Source organism: Ylistrum balloti, unplaced genomic scaffold, assembly GCF_031769215.1.
Source record: "Ylistrum balloti isolate Yb309-2 unplaced genomic scaffold, AGI_CSIRO_Ybal_v1 Utg370200, whole genome shotgun sequence".
Taxonomy (NCBI): Eukaryota; Metazoa; Mollusca; class Bivalvia; order Pectinida; family Pectinidae; genus Ylistrum; species Ylistrum balloti.
The window spans coordinates 632,361-653,166 of NW_026782175.1; the positions used below are offsets into that span (position 1 = coordinate 632,361).

Sequence of the window (20,806 nt, forward strand, 5' to 3'; positions counted from 1 at the left end):
CTGATGATGTAGATAACTAAGACCCAGAATCAGTGACCTGACGAACCGTAACAGACATAATGTATAGATGCTATTTGTGTTATGCTACTGAAAGAAGGCATTGTATCTATTATGTGAACAGCATGTTACAGAGAACTTAGCGACTTGGTATGTATATTGATAATATGTCTGTAATACAAAAATTCATATAATTGGAGGTGAATGGGGCTGGATGGTGGGTTTGTCGTGAAGAAAATGGCCTGCTGCCTCATCAATTTCTCTAAACCCACTGCTGTTTGGCATCCCCTAATGAACCAAATTTATAAACATGCCCTACAATGATAGTATACAGTTCTGAAAGTGTATTTGTATAAACTTAAATTAAATAAATTTTAATTCATTACAGAATAAAAATTGTATTAAGAACGTTTTGAGAAATTCTAGTTCTGATTTTCTTTTTTAACATAACTCTTCTGTTGGGTTTTATTTTCAATTATCGTTGTATAAATTCCTATCAATAATTGTTTTTGAGGAATTTTTTAATCTTAGTTTTGATATAATAAATTATATTTCAACATAAGTTACAATATTTTAGGACCAGAAATTCTAATTATAAACATATTTTCATAAATAAAAATAATGCCAATATTGATTTTCAATATACTTATCTTTATATATTGACAAACAAAAATGTTTCTGCTTTTAAAAAAAAGATTGTGCATAAGATTGCACAAAAACCATACAAATGAAAAGCTCTATTTTATTACAATTAAGGTAAAGTAGAGCCAAACAATCGTCAATCCTCATCATACAATTGTCAGTGATGCTTCAGCCTAAATGTTAAACACATCGAGTGACTGAGGAAAGTTCAAAAGAAATGTCAACATCGTGACGGGGAGGTGAACTAGCCCCATAATGTAGCAAATTTTGTAATTTCTATTTTTGACAAATTTTAGAAGAACGTCACTAATGAAATTATTTAAACGTGGTATGCAGGTTGTGACAAACATCATGTACTAGAAGTTTTGATGATCATCCACAGAACAGGAAATAATATATAATCTGGATGAAATGCAATTTTTGTACAACCAAAGATATAATATTGTAAATAGGTAGTAGCTGTGATATCGAGGTCTGTGTGTTTAAATCTACAAAATATCAAGTCTTGTTTTAGTACGTTCACAAACTATGATAGATATGGAAAAACTACATCACACTATATCTTTATACCATCATATTTCACAGAAAAAAAAACAACACTCATAAAACCAAATCTATCAAAAAATGAATTTTTGAGAATAAATCTCACTTATGCCTTTCAAGATGAAGTTGTTATTTTAAGAGCTGAAACAATAAATGAAAAATGAATAAATTTATTAAGTAAAAAAATATTCTGAGAGAATGAAATAAATAAAAGATTAAGTGTTACAAACTTAAACAATAATAGAGTGGTATTGAAATCAATATCAAAATAGTGAGTATTTAAGTCAATAGGGATTACAGGAAAGATTTTATAATATTTAAGAAAAAAATTAATCTTATTTACATAAATAAAATAAATTTTTATTTTCTAAATTGTGTTATTTTGATAGTTACAGTGATCCTAACTATGTATAGAAGCTTGTGTGAGATCTGGGGAGAGCTGTTGGACTCTAGATATACCTGACGATGGTCGCATCTGTCCTGTGTGCATATCATACTTGAGACTGTTGTGAAAGTTGAAGTTAAGTGATTCGTCAGCCACAGCGCTCCTGTCATACACAAATACAGCACAGGATATAACAACAATTCTATCTTATAATGTGTTTGAAAAAAACCACCTCAATTTCATTGTCATTTGACGACGTGTATGATGGACTCTTGGGGAGTACTGCTCTGTAATTAAATTGCACTGCAAGAAAAGAATTGGCAGGGTCTAGCAGCAAGCTGGCTTTAACTAAAACAGATTCAGCAAACTTAAAACACAAATGAATAAATTTTTAAAATTAACAAAATATAAAACCTATCTCAAGATCCATGTATCTTAAATGATATTAGATGGTTATGGACAAAAAAAACTTAAAGACTCACAGATAAAGCTCAAAGTTACAACAATTGAAGAGAACAGACACTTATTTATCTAAGGTAGTGGGGTCATTAGATAGAAAGGAAACCAGGGTGGTGTGCTCTCAGATAACCCAGCAGAAAGGGACAGAACACCATAACATATCAAAAGGAGGGTATATGAAGAGTTGGGTCCCAGAATCTGATTTAATTTCACTGATCTTCTTACTGGTATCTTCTATATGTATATAAACATTAACACAGCAAATGAAGTTCCAAATCGCTAATGTTTTCAGGCCTGGAACCTGAAGTATTTTCAGGCCTGGCGCCTGAAGATGGCTGCAAAGATTAGAGTCTTGGAACTTCATTTGCCATAATAATATTTGGTGTTTTTATACACACAATATGCAAAGTGTTTATTTATTTATTTATTTTTTGTCAAGAGTATCCAGTAATAAAACAAAATATCCTGATATGTGCTCTATTGATTTATAGACAAACACAGCCTCTCGTAAATGTTTGCTACCATTACTAGCTGCTGCAGAAATATTTTGTACAACATACCACGTTATTCCTCTTTAGCGCCATTTAGGTGAATTACTGAAGAAATAAACGACCACAGTTAAAGAAAATCGATTTTTAGTAGAAAGCATGCCTACTGAGGTTCAAATTCCAGTACTTTAAATACTTGTACAGTGATGCTGGTATATTGAAGCAAGACATTAAAAGCCGTTCCAAAAACATTTACAATAAAGAATGAAAATATATCTACTGGTTCATGCTCACTTTCTGGTTAACTGGTCTGAAAAAAATTTTTTTATGAAGTTTAATACCTGACCAACCACACAAGAGATACTGACCTCTGAACCCTATGCATGCCTGCCTTACGTGTGTGCAAGGGCTGGGTCGGCGGTTTGGGAGCATATTTCTGCATGGCACTTTCCACCTCGACAGGACCCATGTGTCGATAGTGGGGTTTTGGTGGAGGTTTCTGTACAGCACTCTCCATGTCTTTGGGGGCCTGACCTTGCAGTGACTTCTGCATGGCGTACGCCTGGGCAACCATAGCTTGGTGTTTGGCTTTGCTCTGCTCCAGCATGACTTTGCTTTGCTGCTTCAATGCTTGGTGTTGCTGCACCAACTGAAACTGCTTGCTGGACTGTGATGCAGCACTATAGTTGCTAGGCAGCACTCCAGTCACCTGGTTATAAGCAACAGCCAGATCCCCTTGATGTGTACCGTCAGTGTCCTCTATGAAACTATTAAAAGTCGCGTTCGCATTTCGATTTCGGCCAATGACCCCTGCAGACTGTATTCGCTGTGCAGGGGCGGGTGGGGGCCGTGACTTCACATAGTGATCTTCCATAGATATGTACTTTGGTTGGTCCTTGCTCTTGTCCGAGCTGCCATTTGGGAAAGACTGAGTAGATTTGTATGTATTACTGATATCACCAGCCGTCATTGGTCTATAGATTGGTTTGTTTATCATTCCTGATGGTGGTCGTGACACCTGACCGTCTAGTCCTATAGCACTTGTGCCATTGTGGGCAGAGTACTGTCGTGACTGTTGACGAAGGGCAAGCTTCTGCAAGGCGTCCTGTATCGCCTGGTCATTGTAGGAATCTGTGAATATGACAAAGCATTTTATGTAAATACATCAGTAAACATGATAGACTAGTCTAACATCTAAAGAGTGTATACAACAGCTCCTTCTTAATCCAAAATCTACTCAAAATGTCAGCTTATAACTCCATCAGATCCACACAAATTATACAAAAGTCCAAAAGACAAGAATGCACATGCTCTCTCTTTATCATTGTCTTTATATAAAGATGAAGCAGAAGATGCTTTCTCTTCCTGAACACCTGGTCTTATTCTCTGTGTACTTTTTCAGGAGTCTTCCTTGCCCTAGTTTTATTGAATTTGATTTAGGATTATGATTATGTTGACATGTTGGTATTTTCTTGCTTTTTTTAAAATATAGTAGCAGCGCACTTGATGTTTTGAAATAAAGTCACTAGAGTGATAAAACTGATTCTGGATGAAATGGATGAGATGATGGAAGTGATGGATATGAGTAACATTATACATACATGTCCTTTATAAAATGTAAGGGCATTAAAAAAAAAAGCTTAACAGAAAGTGTGAGGCAACAGAAAATGCAAGCCTATTAGCAGCTTGAGCAGTTTCAATTTATAAACTGAAAAAAAGAGAACAGTATAACACTAGAAAATATGTTATTTACAGGCTTACACAACAGAATAAAGGCAAAAGTTGTTTTGTAACTCTCATACATTGCTAAACAGTTTTCTAGCAAAAAAATCTCAATGACTGTTCTTTATGTTGTAACCTGATAATAACGCATTCCTCTGAGTGTGCCAGACTCAACAGATGTAAGAAATGGGACGAGTGAAATCGTCACTTAATGTTTATTTCATACACACTAAAATAACACACAATAATGCTTTGACTTGCGTACCAACAGTAGGATCTGTGGTGGAGTAGGTGCTGGCCGAGGAGGGGCGGTTTTGTAATACAGCTGACATTGGTCGCTGACGTGGCCCATTGGACGAGGCTACAATACGATAACATGAAGTCTTACATCTCAACTCTCATGAAATAATCACGATTCCTTCATTTTGTATGTTTCAAATCCACGATGCAAATGCAGTGTTTGTGTATGTGTGCTTGGCTTATTCAATCTTGAAATTAAGAAATATTTTGTAGAAAAATTTTATATCATGCGACTCATTTTGATTATTGTGAGTGTAATTATTTAAATCAACACATTTTGGTAAATTATACTACATTAGTATTTCATATCAGTTAATTAAATCAAAACTTTCATGAGAATGTATAACATGTGTAAAACTTCTAATCAATAAACATTTTGCGAACATTCATCATTTATCTATTATCAGCATTCACACCCAACATGAATACCTCATGAGAACAAGTCTGTGATTAATCAACCCCCTTCCACACAAATTACATCTAGTTTTACAGTTCTAAAGATAAAAAAAGCATTGTGCTACGAAAGGAAATTACATTTTGATGTAAACATATCATTGAAAGTAAAAAATTAATTTTGAAATACTGAAACCAGCGTCAAATTGTAAAGAAAAATGTGCAATATATACATGTAAATGTTTCTATTTGTGAAGTATAGAAAGTAGTTACGTGATCAGTTTAATGAAGCCCAAAAAGCTGGAAGCGCAGAAGAGTATGAAAGCCTGAATTTTTCAGGAGACGACCGTTTGAAGGGATATACTGTACCTGGACGCTGACTGGAAGCGGAACGCGGCCGATTCGATGTTCCCAGTTTCTGCGTGTAAATCTGGACTGCATTTGCATAAGATGACTGTGTGGGTGTGTGGTACGTGGATGCACCATTCAGCCCTACAACATCAGCTGCGGTACCAGAGCCTGCAGTGAAGGAGGAGGTGCCAGGCTTGCTGTCGCCTACATGAGAGGTGCCACTAACTAAGAAAGCAGATAAAGGTATTTTACACTACAGAAACTACAACTTTCAGCATGACACCCACCATCACATAATCTAAAATTTATTCATTGATTATATCAGAAAGGTGTTAAAGGCATTCAGCATATGAATATCAACTTTGAGAAAAAAGCACTCCTGTCATCTCTGGCTAAGCCGGGACCAAGGTGAAATGTGAGGAAGAACCATGACCTAACTTGTCTTAATTAATCTCCCTGTGAACAGCCAGGCTCATTTTGAGTTGAGGTCTCGCAACATACAGAAGGTCCATTGCATGACATCCTGAGCAATTAGGGAAAAGTATCTTGCCACAGAACATGTTGACACAGACTGGTCTTAGCACAAACCGTCACACGTAAGGAGCATCACACCGCACATGTCACATGTGGTTACCTTAGTACCGCTCTCTACTGACTGAGCTATTGTAGACCCATGACCTAATGTCACATGTGGTTACCTTAGTACCGTTCTCTACTGACTGAGCTATTGTAGACCCATGACCTAATGTCCCATGCGGTTACCTTAGTACTGTGCTCTACTGACTGAGCTATTGGAGACCCGTGACCTAATGTCACATGTGGTTACCTTAGTAACATTCTCTACTGACTGAGCGATTGTAGACCCATGACCTAATGTCACATGCGGTTACCTTAGTACCGTTCTCTACTGACTGAGCTATTGTAAACCCATGACCTAACTTACATACAGAAGAAATCTGCCAGGCCTGAAGTACTGGCATGCAAAACTGAATTTGATGAATAGGACAAAATAAAACACAAATAGAAAGGATGTAGGATGTACATGTGTGCACGTTGTATACATAATGTATACACAATGTGCAGAGAACATGACTTTATTTAGTGAAATGTAACTTCAGTGCTATAAACCATTTCCTACTTAGTGCTCTATGGATTTATCAGTCGTAAGTTGTTTTTTATATTTATAAAAATAATGAATTGCATTAAAACATTCAAAATTTATTTTATTCTTTGTTGTTTTATCTTCAATCTATCATATATGACCGACAACTCTCAATATAACTATGTGAAGGGAGATAATCCAATATGGCAGACAGAGAACTTGAGAATGATAACCTCAAGAATGTCATGTTCTTGCGTATAGAACACACCCACTTTTTGACAAGACATTTTTTTACCAAAAATGTGTGCATTACATATATATATAGTTTACAGTAGAGAAAATGGACAAAAGTGGCATTTGTTTTTAACTTTGTGTGCATGATGGATGAACAATGTGTGGCACAAGCTTCAACATTAAAAATTTGGAAATTACTTTTAAATGAATAAGTGCCAGACATATATCCTGTAGGAATGATAAATCCTGATAATAAAATCTCTTCCATATATTTGATATAAGTTATATAAGTCATTTATAAAACTACATATGTATTTATATCAATCACTGAATTATTCTCATAACAGCACCGACAGGTGGTCGATTTGTCTCTCCATCAATAAGGTCATATGTACTAGTACTGTAATTTATTGTATTGAATGAATTATGAACAGTAAGAGAGAATGTCATGGAGTGTTTTAGTCTTCTTGAAACGAAAGATTGTACCAATATGTTGATAAATTTCCATTTTATTTATACAAAGCTACTATCTAATATCTTGATGTAGATTTGCATCATATGAATCTATGCAAAATAACCAATTATAAAAAACACACACACTTAAAAAAAATTACATGCTAAAGGTTTGATGTAACCAGGATGGTATCCCTATATTCCTATAGTATCTCAAGTCTCAATCACAAAGGAGGCCCACTGTAACCTATACATAGCAACTGAGATAGAGCATCCTTCCTAATTACAAACCCTCCCAACACAGGGTTATCTGTGATCATGGCTTTCCAACACAAACCCCTCCCACCCTTCAATCACTTCCTGTGGTAGGGAAGACCAAGCCAGGATCTTCAGCAGAGGTAGAAAAGTCTAATTAGCTCTACCGACTGAACTACCAAACATGGCCAGTTTGGTAGAGAGAGAGGACAGGAAGTATATAAGTTAATAAAATACCATAATTATATCTAAAAAAATAATGAAAATCTACAAAATAACAGATATTATCAACAGACTAGAAGTTGTCAGGAAAACTTTTGAGTTGGTGGATACTCACAAACTTGAGTACAGGAGGAGAGTATGCTTGGTAGTAGTGGGCTTGCTAAATATAAACCAAAATCTAACACTAAACATAATCAAAGATCTAAATAAGCAAAATCTAATTACTTAATATAAATAAGAAAAAAAAGAGGGAAATAAAATAATGGATAATTGTATTGTATGGTCAGGTTGTTAATAATATACGCTTCAATATTGTGCTCTTTTCACACCAGTTTTTAATGTTTATGAAAAAATCAATCAAAAACCAATTTTAGAAAATTAGTAAAGTTTCACATCAAATTATAACGATATCTTTATTTTCAGATCTATTCCTCATCTTAGTTCTCAGTCATCAGATATGATATAGGGACAGTAATTTTCTGATTATTTATAAATCCCACTACACAGAATATTTAGATGTTTACCAGAATTTAGTGAGTTGTGGGACCATTCTCTGGGAAACTGTAACAATAAACCCTTTTTAAACAAGTTCCACCCACCCCTCTTCCAAAAGAAGATGTCTGATCTCTTATGTATCTTTGCAAATAAAATATCTATAAAGCAAAATAAATCATTATGAATTTGTTAGAAGTTATAAGTAAAAAAAACAAAAAGAGGGTTATTTTTTTTTGCAGCAACACACAGCATTGAGAAAGTTACAAGCTAACCTTTGTTTTTATCCTGATGGCCTACAATATTATGGGACCCAGATTCCGCTGCGGATGCACCTTCATTTGACACACTTTCTCGTCTGTCCTGCGAGGTACTGTCTCGTCTCTCCCTTGAAGCGCTATCCCTTCGTTTCTGGAGACTGGTATCAGAGGTGGATGTGCCAGAAGCTCTGGGCTGATTCACAGAGTTAGGACGAGAGGCGCTACTCTCAGTAGTGTTTGTAGGTTTGCTGCTAGCGTCCCCACCTCCAAGGAATATGCTTGCCGACTTGTTAATGCGTGTGTAGGTTGTCAAAACCTCTTCAAGTTCCCCTTCACTGTTAACAGAACATTGAAACAATGTAATCACATCTATAAACACTGTCACATTATAGTTAAAAAAGAAAATCTCATACTTTAACTCCACACTCCAAGTTTCTCAAACAACATGGCTCACAGTTTCTCCAATATCAAGGCTCACAGTTTCTCAAACAACAAGGCTCACAGTTTCTCCAATAACATGGCTCACAGTTTCTCCAATATCAAGGCTCACAGTTTCTCAAACAACAAGGCTCACAGTTTCTATAACAACAAGGCTCACAGTTTCTCCAATAACAAGGCTCACAGTTTCTCCAATAACAAGGCTCAGAGTTTCTCAAACAACAACGCTCAGAGTTTCTCAAACAACAGGCTCAGAGTTTCTCCAACAACAAGGCTCACAGTTTCTCCAACAACAAGGCTCATAGTTTCTCCAACAACAAGGCTCACAGTTTCTCAAACAACAAGGCTCACAGTTTCTCCAACAACAGGCTCACAGTTTCTCCAACAACAAGGCTCAGAGTTTCTCCAACAACAAGGCTCACAGTTTCTCCAACAACAAGGCTCACAGTTTCTAAAACAACAAGGCTCACAGTTTCTCCAATATCAAGGCTCACAGTTTCTCCAATAACAAGGCTCACAGTTTCTCAAACAACAACGCTCAGAGTTTCTCAAACAACAAGGCTCACAGTTTCTCAAACAACAAGGCTCACAGTTTCTATAACAACAAGGCTCACAGTTTCTCCAATATCAAGGCTCATAGTTTCTCCAACAACAAGGCTCACAGTTTCTCAAACAACAAGGCTCACAGTTTCTCAACAACAAGGCTCATAGTTTCTCCAACAACAAGGCTCAAAGTTTCTCCAACAACACGGCTCACAGTTTCTCAAACAACAAGGCTCACAGTTTCTCCAATATCAAGGCTCATAGTTTCTCCAACAACAAGGCTCACAGTTTCTATAACAACAAGGCTCACAGTTTCTCAAACAACAAGGCTCACAGTTTCTCCAACAACAAGGCTCACAGTTTCTCCAATAACAAGGCTCACAGTTTCTCAAACAACAAGGCTCACAGTTTCTCAAACAACAAGGCTCACAGTTTCTCCAATATCAAGGCTCATGGTTTCTCCAACAACAAGGCTCACAGTTTCTCAAACAAAAAGGCTTACAGTTTCTCCAATATCAAGGCTCACAGTTTCTCCAATAACAAGGCTCACAGTTTCTCCAATAAAAAGGCTCACAGTTTCTCAACAACAATGCTCACAGTTTCTCCAACAACAAGGCTCACAGTTTCTCCAACAACAAGGCTCATAGTTTCTCCAACAACAAGGCTCACAGTTTCTCCAACAACAAGGCTCACAGTTTCTCCAATAACAAGGCTCACAGTTTCTCAAACAACAACGCTCAGAGTTTCTCAAACAACAGGCTCAGAGTTTCTCCAATAACAAGGCTCACAGTTTCTCCAACAACAAGGCTCACAGTTTCTCAAACAACAAGGCTCACAGTTTCTCCAATAACAAGGCTCACAGTTTCTCAAACAACAACGCTCAGAGTTTCTCAAACAACAGGCTCAGAGTTTCTCCAACAACAAGGCTCACAGTTTCTCCAACAACAAGGCTCATAGTTTCTCCAACAACAAGGCTCACAGTTTCTCCAACAACAAGGCTCATAGTTTCTCCAACAACAAGGCTCAAAGTTTCTCCAACAACACGGCTCACAGTTTCTCAAACAACAAGGCTCACAGTTTCTCCAATATCAAGGCTCATAGTTTCTCCAACAACAAGGCTCACAGTTTCTATAACAACAAGGCTCACAGTTTCTCAAACAACAAGGCTCACAGTTTCTCCAACAACAAGGCTCACAGTTTCTCCAATAACAAGGCTCACAGTTTCTCAAACAACAAGGCTCACAGTTTCTCAAACAACAAGGCTCACAGTTTCTCCAATATCAAGGCTCATGGTTTCTCCAACAACAAGGCTCACAGTTTCTCAAACAAAAAGGCTTACAGTTTCTCCAATATCAAGGCTCACAGTTTCTCCAATAACAAGGCTCACAGTTTCTCCAATAAAAAGGCTCACAGTTTCTCAACAACAATGCTCACAGTTTCTCAACAACAAGGCTCACAGTTTCTCAAACAACAAGGCTCACAGTTTCTCCAACAACAAGGCTCACAGTTTCTCCAATAACAAGGCTCACAGTTTCTCAAACAACAACGCTCAGAGTTTCTCAAACAACAGGCTCAGAGTTTCTCCAATAACAAGGCTCACAGTTTCTCAAACAACAAGGCTCACAGTTTCTCCAATAACAAGGCTCACAGTTTCTCAAACAACAACGCTCAGAGTTTCTCAAACAACAGGCTCAGAGTTTCTCCAACAACAAGACTCACAGTTTCTCCAACAACAAGGCTCATAGTTTCTCCAACAACAAGGCTCACAGTTTCTCCAACAACAAGGCTCATAGTTTCTCCAACAACAAGGCTCACAGTTTCTCAAACAACAAGGCTCACAGTTTCTCCAACAACAGGCTCACAGTTTCTCCAACAACAAGGCTCACAGTTTCTCCAACAACAAGGCTCACAGTTTCTATAACAACAAGGCTTACAGTTTCTCCAACAACAAGTCTCACAGTTTCTCCAACAACAAGGCTCACAGTTTCTCCAACAACAACGCTCAGAGTTTCTCCAATAACAAGGCTCACAGTTTCTCCAATAACAAGGCTCACAGTTTCTCAAACAACAAGGCTCAGAGTTTCTCCAACAACAAGGCTCACAGTTTCTATAACAACAAGGCTCACAGTTTCTCAAACAACAAGGCTCACAGTTTCTCCAACAACAAGGCTCACAGTTTCTCAAACAACAAGGCTCACAGTTTCTCAACAACAAGGCTCACAGTTTCTCCAATAACAATGCTCAGACTTTCTCCAACAACAAGGCTCACAGTTTCTCAACAACAATGCTCACAGTTTCTCAAACAACAAGGCTCACAGTTTCTCCAACAACAAGGCTCACAGTTTCTAAAACAACAAGGCTCACAGTTTCTCCAACAACAAGGCTCACAGTTTCTCCAATAACAAGGCTCACAGTTTCTCAAACAACAAGGCTCACAGTTTCTCAAACAACAAGGCTCACAGTTTCTCCAATATCAAGGCTCATAGTTTCTCAAACAACAAGGCTCACAGTTTCTCAAACAACAAGGCTCACAGTTTCTCCAATATCAAGGCTCACAGTTTCTCCAATAACAAGGCTCACAGTTTCTCCAATAAAAAGGCTCACAGTTTCTCAATAACAATGCTCACAGTTTCTCAACAACAAGGCTCACAGTTTCTCCAACAACAAGGCTCACAGTTTCTCCAACAACAAGGCTCACAGTTTCTCAAACAACAAGGCTCACAGTTTCTCCAACAACAAGGCTCACAGTTTCTCAAACAACAAGGCTCACAGTTTCTCCAACAACAGGCTCACAGTTTCTCCAACAACAAGGCTCAGAGTTTCTCCAACAACAAGGCTCACAGTTTCTCCAATAACAAGGCTCACAGTTTCTCAAACAACAAGGCTCACAGTTTCTCCAACAACAAGGCTCACAGTTTCTCCAATATCAAGGCTCATAGTTTCTCCAACAACAAGGCTCACAGTTTCTATAACAACAAGGCTCACAGTTTCTCCAACAACAAGGCTCACAGTTTCTCAAACAACAAGGCTCACAGTTTCTCAAACAACAAGGCTCACAGTTTCTCCAACAACAGGCTCACAGTTTCTCCAACAACAAGGCTCAGAATTTCTCCAACAACAAGGCTCACAGTTTCTCCAATAACAAGGCTCACAGTTTCTCAAACAACAAGGCTCACAGTTTCTCCAACAACAAGGCTCACAGTTTCTATAACAACAAGGCTCACAGTTTCTCAAACAACAAGGCTCACAGTTTCTCCAATATCAAGGCTCACAGTTTCTCAAACAACAAGGCTCACAGTTTCTATAACAACAAGGCTCACAGTTTCTCAAACAACAAGGCTCACAGTTTCTCAACAACAATGCTCACAGTTTCTCAACAACAAGGCTCACAGTTTCTCCAACAACAAGGCTCATAGTTTCTCCAACAACAAGGCTCACAGTTTCTCAAACAACAAGGCTCACAGTTTCTCCAACAACAAGGCTCACAGTTTCTATAACAACAAGGCTTACAGTTTCTCAAACAACAAGGCTCACAGTTTCTCAAACAACAAGGCTCACAGTTTCTCAACAACAATGCTCACAGTTTCTCAAACAACAAGGCTCACAGTTTCTCCAACAACAAGGCTCACAGTTTCTAAAACAACAAGGCTCACAGTTTCTCCAATAACAAGGCTCACAGTTTCTCCAATAAAAAGGCTCACAGTTTCTCAACAACAATGCTCAAAGTTTCTCAACAACAAGGGTCACAGTGTCTCCAACAACAAGGCTCACAGTTTCTCCAATAACAAGGCTCAAAGTTTCTCCAACAACAAGGCTCAAAGTTTCTCCAATAACAAGGCTCACAGTTTCTCCAATAAAAAGGCTCACAGTTTCTCAAACAACAAGGCTCACAGTTTCTCCAATATCAAGGCTCATAGTTTCTCCAACAACAAGGCTCACAGTTTCTCAACAACAAGGCTCATAGTTTCTCCGACAACAAGGCTCAAAGTTTCTCCAACAACACGGCTCACAGTTTCTCAAACAACAAGGCTCACAGTTTCTATAACAACAAGGCTCACAGTTTCTCCAATATCAAGGCTCATAGTTTCTCCAACAACAAGGCTCACAGTTTCTATAACAACAAGGCTCACAGTTTCTCAAACAACAAGGCTCACAGTTTCTCCAACAAGAAGGCTCACAGTTTCTCCAATAACAAGGCTCACAGTTTCTCAAACAACAAGGCTCACAGTTTCTATAACAACAAGGCTCACAGTTTCTCCAATATCAAGGCTCATAGTTTCTCAAACAACAAGGCTCACAGTTTCTCCAATATCAAGGCTCACAGTTTCTCCAATAACAAGGCTCACAGTTTCTCCAATAAAAAGGCTCACAGTTTCTCAACAACAATGCTCACAGTTTCTCAACAACAAGGCTCACAGTTTCTCCAACAACAAGGCTCACAGTTTCTCCAACAACAAGGCTCACAGTTTCTCAAACAACAAGGCTCACAGTTTCTCCAACAACAAGGCTCACAGTTTCTCAAACAACAAGGCTCACAGTTTCTCCAACAACAAGGCTCACAGTTTCTCCAACAACAAGGCTCACAGTTTCTCGAACACTTCATGGGTGAATTCCTGCACTATCAAGAAAAGTATCTGCCAGAGAGGTTATCACTGACAGTATTGCATTGCCAGCACTTTTTGTAGTATAACTCTTCCTAAATCTGCTAATGTCATCCATTGTTACACATTTTGTATAGGCCATTTATATACACTATATGTATACACATTTTCATGATTAGAGAACAAAAAAGAATTTGGTCACCTAATTTCTCAATTAGTGTAAAAATAACATAAATCATCTCAATTAGTGTAAAAATAACAAAAAAATATCTCAATTAGTGTAAAAATAACATACATTATCTCAGTTAGTGTAAAAATAACATACATTATCTCAATTAGTGTAAAAATAACATAAATTATCTCCATTAGTGTAAAAATAACAAAAAATTATCTCAATTAGTGTAAAAATAACAAAAAAATATCTCAATTAGTGTAAAAATAACATACATTATCTCAATTAGTGTAAAAATAACGTAAATTATCTCAATTAGTGTAAAAATAACAAAAAATTATCTCAATTAGTGTAAAAATAACATTATCTCAATTAGTGTAAAAATAACATTATCTCAATTAGTGTAAAAATAACATTATCTCAATTAGTGTAAAAATAACAAAAAATTATCTCAATTAGTGTAAAAATAACATATCTCAATTAGTGTAAAAATAACATTATCTCAATTAGTGTAAAAATAACATACAGTATCTCAATTAGTGGAAAAATAACATACATTATCTCAATTAGTGTAAAAATAACATAAATTATCTCAATTAGTGTAAAAATAACAAAAAATTATCTCAATTAGTTTAAAAATAACATTATCTCAATTAGTGTAAAAATAACATTATCTCAATTAGTGTAAAAATAACATACAGTATCTCAATTAGTGGAAAAATAACATACATTATCTCAATTAGTGTAAAAATAACATAAATTATCTCAATTAGTGTAAAAATAACAAAAAATTATCTCAATTAGTTTAAAAATAACATTATCTCAATTAGTGTAAAAATAACATACAGTATCTCAATTAGTGGAAAAATAACATACATTATCTCAATTAGTGTAAAAATAACATAAATTATCTCAATTAGTGTAAAAATAACAAAAAATTATCTCAATTAGTTTAAAAATAACATTATCTCAATTAGTGTAAAAATAACATACAGTATCTCAATTAGTGGAAAAATAACATACATTATCTCAATTAGTGTAAAAATAACATAAATTATCTCAATTAGTGTAAAAATAACAAAAAATTATCTCAATTAGTTTAAAAATAACATTATCTCAATTAGTGTAAAAATAACATTATCTCAATTAGTGTAAAAATAACATACAGTATCTCAATTAGTGGAAAAATAACATACATTATCTCAATTAGTGTAAAAATAACATAAATTATCTCAATTAGTGTAAAAATAACAAAAAATTATCTCAATTAGTTTAAAAATAACATTATCTCAATTAGTGTAAAAATAACATACAGTATCTCAATTAGTGGAAAAATAACATACATTATCTCAATTAGTGTAAAAATAACATAAATTATCTCAATTAGTGTAAAAATAACAAAAAATTATCTCAATTAGTGTAAAAATAACATTATCTCAATTAGTGTAAAAATAACATTATCTCAATTAGTGTAAAAATAACATTATCTCAATTAGTGTAAAAATAACATACAGTATCTCAATTAGTTTAAAAATAACATACATTATCTCAATTAGTGTAAAAATAACATACATTATCTCAATTAGTGTAAAAATAACATAAATTATCTCAATTAGTGTAAAAATAACATAAATTATCTCAATTAGTGTAAGTAGTTTGTAGAAAAGGTAGATACATAGATCCTGTTAATCATCTGTAAAGGACTGACAATAAAATGGTCTTCATGAACCCAGACACAAATTAAAACTAGGTAATAAAGTTAAAGAACTGATGGAAACCTGTTGTAATCAAATCATAGTCCCTATTTTAGTGATGTTGATAGAAATGGCTTACATGTGTTCAGTTGGTCTGTATTGTAACTTACACAGTAATAAGAACAAGCAATCTCAGTTATGATACATTCAAATCATACAAATTTAAAAAAAAAATTTTGTATTGAAATCACTTTTTACCTTAACATAATAGCCAAAATTATTGAAAATCTAGATTAATCTGCAGTTTTTTTTTTTGTATTTTTACATTTCATCGTAAGTATAATTCATACTTATCTTTTGAACTGATGATTTGTTTGTTTGTAAGACCCCCACACAGATGAGGACATTCCACAACCTAATTGAAGAGAAATTTAAAACACAGACTTTTGGCACATACCTGGCTATGTTCACAAATTTCTCAAATCGTTTTTCACACAATGTCTCTCCCCGTGGATGTACCTCAGCTGTTTTACCCTGTTTCTGTTCAGCCAATTTCTTCAGTCTAATTTGTTCGGTTTCCTAAATAAAAATAATCATAAAAAAAATCTTGATCTGAAAAAATGATATTTAATTGTAACTTTGTTTTATGTAATCTATTTCCGTTTCAGAAATTTCAATTATAAAAAGTTCAATATCTCTATTTATAATTTTAATAGTCATTATGTCTTCCAATAATACAATGAAATAACTTTGTATATATAAACAAACCCCAAAAAACCTCTGCATCATAGCCTCCCATTAACTCAGTGTTAAGCTGGATTCACCAGTGTGTAGATATTTTCTAGATCTCAACACAATAATATGACATCATATGCCATCATGTTGATCTACTATCCATCAACACTTTGCAAATTGTCTCAGATCAAATACATTATAGATTGATGTTAATCTTTCAGATGATTGTTAGGACACCCTCCAATAAACCTACAGAAAAGGGAAAAAACTCCATAATTTGATGAAATACACATGCACTGGAAATATATTGGAAAATTTACAAAATTAAACTGTGTTCTCTTTTAAAAAAGGACCCAATCACTTGGAACCCCTTTATCAGACATGAGGGGCCAAACACATTCAGAAGAATTTAGTCGATCCAATAAGCCATACCTAAAAGTATCAGTGTAAACCATTGCCTCTATTTCACTGACTTTTTTCTAAAGCGATATGGCCAAAATAAACATTTTTTTTTTTTTAATTTTGATAGTTCATGCATGAAGAAATTCTTTTCTCTATCAGTAGTTTCATGGACTGCACTTTTGTTGAGTTATTGTAAGCATACAGTTTATTTATCATGATGAATACATAGGGTCGTTATAGGGTTGTTCTATTTAATCTTGAACAATGAAAAAATAACTCCTTGATGACACGTGTAAAACATCTATTGTCATTTTATGGGCACTCAGCTCAATCATACACATATTTTTACACTTGATCAGAGTTTTGGCAATTTCAATTTTATAATTATAAGATATATCATAATTATATATTTTAAGCCCGAAATATACACTTAGGGGTTTTTGATCTGGGTAAATTGTTAGAACAAAACATGCATAACCACAATTAATGTGAAATTATTTAATAGATAATTGTCCACCTTAACCCAGACAGGAAGATTATCTGTGTTAATTTCACTAGAACAGTTTTGTGTATTGATAGCTGAGTTACCCTTAATGCTAAACTTGATTTTTTATAGATGCAGGTTTGTGATGTATAAATAAATATGGTTTGTTTGTATGTATATATATCTCAGGGTTGTCATTTGTGTTGTTTAAATTGCCTGTTAATTTCCAGTAATTCTTTACTGTCAGGTATTACAGCAAAACTTTAATCTAATACTAAAACAAGTCTCTAGACTAGACAAGCACCAAACCCCAAAAACAGAGTACCATAATCACATGACATTCAACTGTCTAGACAGTCAGACTGGTGCAGTTTCTATATTCTGTCTAGACAGTCAGACTGGTTCAATTTCTATATTCTGTCTAGACAGTCAGACTGGTTCAGTTTCTATATTCTCTCTAGACAGTCAGACTGGTTCAGTTTCTATATTCTGGCTAGACAGTCAGACCGGTTCAGTTTCTATATTCTGTCTAGACAGTCAGACCGGTTCAGTTTCTATATTCTGTCTAGACAGTCAGACCCGTTCAGTTTCTATATTCTGTCTAGACAGTCAGACTGGTTCAGTTTCTATATTCTGTCTAGACATCAGACCGGTTCAGTTTCTATATTCTGTCTAGACAGTCAGACTGGTTCAGTTTCTATATTCTGTCTAGACAGTCAGACTGGTTCAGTTTCTATATTCTCTCTAGACAGTCAGACTGGTTCAGTTTCTATATTCTGTCTAGACAGTCAGACTGGTTCAGTTTCTATATTCTGTCTAGACAGTCAGACTGGTTCAGTTTCTATATTCTGTCTAGACAGTCAGACTGGTTCAGTTTCTACATTCTGTCTAGACAGTCAGACTGGTTCAGTTTCTTATTCAACCTCCATGTCAAAATTTCAATCAAGTCTTCACTCAAATTGTCAAACACTGTTGCTTCTCTGCTATTTTCACTAAACACAATTATGATATCTCTACTCACAATCTACGGACGTCCATTACACAGGAAATCAAACGCAAAATATGTAATTTGTAATTAAATGTTTTCTGAATAAATATGTTAAGGCTGCATATTGTTTCAACAATAATCCTCTTGGCATTTTAAGGATAAATGTGTTTTATGTTCACTTCTCCAGATACAAAAGCAAGAGATATGAAAACCACTATGGTAGCTGTAGCACTAGATAACATCAAATCATCGCTTCAATATACAAGTATGCTTACAGTATCAAGATACTTCAAAAACACCATCTGTTTGATTTTTGTGAAAAGAGAGATTTACAAACACATAGTTGTAATATCTATTTGTATAACCAACCAATAGAGAGAAATAAAGTCAGCTTTAGGTGAAAATGGTGTTCTGAATATCACTTAATATGATATATATTGCATGAAGTTAGCATTCCAAAAACTTAATTTTATATCTATCATGCAATTGTGAGAAGCTTGACTGGTTCCACATGCTCATTGATTAACAGGTACGTTGTATATAATATATAATGAGGTATTTACATTACTTACATTAAATATATTTCATGTAAAAAAAAAATCAATCATGAAAATTCAGATCTGATATCATGGGCTTTAAGCATGCTTGGATTGGAGGATACAAAACGTCCAATTAAACACAGGAATACATTTGTAATTATATAGATTTTTACTACGATGAACATGGGGAGGGTAGTTTTGTTGTATACTAGCCCTAAAGCCAAGATCAATACATGCCAATTATACCTGTTTACTGTGATGAAGCAGCTGTAACAGAATGGTGCACTCTAACAAGGCAGCAGAGAACATGTCTGGAAAAAGTCTTCAATTAGGAGACCTACTTCTAAACAACAAGGGAGACTACTCTGGGGAAGTTCTTGTATGGAACATTGTTTAAAATCAGGAGAACTATAGACGTTTCCAAACAACAAAGGAGATTACCTTGGGAAATTTGTGATATGGGAAAGTTTCCAACATCTGGAGAATTTCTGAGTTGTCTAAAACTACAACATAGACCACCCTGGAGAGCTTGTATTTATGAATGGAGGTGAAGAGTTTATTTGATTCTGCCACTCTGGAAATCCTGCTTCATTGATTGGACAAAGGAGAGCTCACCAACTTCAGAGCAAACTTACATGATACTAAAAGACCGTAAAGCTCCTTAAAGCGAGGGAAACATTTAATCAATCTAAGCAAAGAAGTTGTTGAGGAGTTGCTTAATAAATGTAAAACAAACAAAGAACGAAAAAATTCTACGATGGAATTCAATTATGATCTTATACGATGAATTACAACTGGTTACAATGCATCATAAGTTAGGTAAATTTCCGTCCAGAACTCTTTTTAACATAACAATTCATGATTAGTTTGAAATGAGTATTAAATTGTCTGATCCTATGAATGCAGCAGTTAAGTTTCAAAGCTAGAGTATCCTATCATATATATCTTTTACCTTGTTGTAAATGTGAACAAAGTCACCAAGCTGTTTGGCTAGAATCCGGCGTCGATCATTCAGTGGTAATTTACGACTCGGTACAATGACCTTGAACTGTTGTTGTAAATTGACAGCTGCTCGTTTAAGAAATCGTAAAACTAAATCCTGTAAAATGAGTTTTAATTCATTAACCTGTTATTTATGTTAGAAGAACTTATCTTACGGAAAAAAAAATTATCTTCCACAATACTGTAACATTTACCTGTAATTTCAATAATACAAAGTATAACTTTACTGAAAAGAAACACTATTTTCCATAATTATGATTTACATAGATTGTAGTAGGTCTGGCAATCCAATACATATTAAAATGTCATTATTTCTTAAATGATGCCTTCATTAATGAAAGCCATTAATTTAACAAATCCATTAGAAATTAAAATTTAATAGAAAGTCATCCCAATGCTTTTCATGGGATATCAGTGATATGCTGATGGGCCATGAACAAACATCGAGAACATGGTACATACAACTACTGCTTGGTGTAAGAGGCATTATTATGTATTTCTATAATCAGATTTCAGGTTAAATGTCAATTTTAAATAATTACAAATTTTCAATTATTACTGACTAATTTTTATAACCTCACCATTTGCTCATTAAGAGCATCAATATCTTCCTGAGAGGTTGGGTTGTGTTCTGACACGAGACGCTGCTGGACTCTCACCAGGTACATGGCGAATGCACTGCGGGCCTGTACTTTACTGTCAAATAAAAACCATGCTGTCAACACTGTTATCAAACAACACTGTTCCAACAGTCATACGTAGGGGAGTGGTGTTTTGTATCCAGAACATTGAAAAAGCTTGAATGGTATTAAGATCAATTCTGCAACACAACAACTACAAACAAAATTTATATATATATATATATATAAAAAAAAAAATCCAAACTTTATGTATGCTCAGAATTCTAGAC

The 20,806-nt window shown here is 35.1% G+C and overlaps 1 protein-coding gene across 1 annotated transcript in view; it reads right to left on the bottom strand.

The window, feature by feature from the left end:
- Window positions 1-1,297: 1,297 nt before the first annotated feature.
- LOC132551466 (tubulin polyglutamylase TTLL5-like) overlaps window positions 1,298-20,806 on the bottom strand; it is a 42,195-nt gene continuing 22,686 nt past the window's right edge. The window contains exons 23-32 of the mRNA XM_060215606.1: window positions 20,478-20,592; window positions 19,847-19,993; window positions 19,141-19,161; window positions 16,204-16,325; window positions 8,374-8,633; window positions 5,299-5,505; window positions 4,502-4,597; window positions 2,883-3,645; window positions 1,642-1,730; window positions 1,298-1,323 (exon numbers count right to left, since the gene is read on the bottom strand). Coding sequence (XP_060071589.1) covers window positions 1,298-1,323; window positions 1,642-1,730; window positions 2,883-3,645; window positions 4,502-4,597; window positions 5,299-5,505; window positions 8,374-8,633; window positions 16,204-16,325; window positions 19,141-19,161; window positions 19,847-19,993; window positions 20,478-20,592 — 1,846 coding nt within the window. The remainder of the gene's footprint in view (window positions 1,324-1,641; window positions 1,731-2,882; window positions 3,646-4,501; window positions 4,598-5,298; window positions 5,506-8,373; window positions 8,634-16,203; window positions 16,326-19,140; window positions 19,162-19,846; window positions 19,994-20,477; window positions 20,593-20,806) is intronic.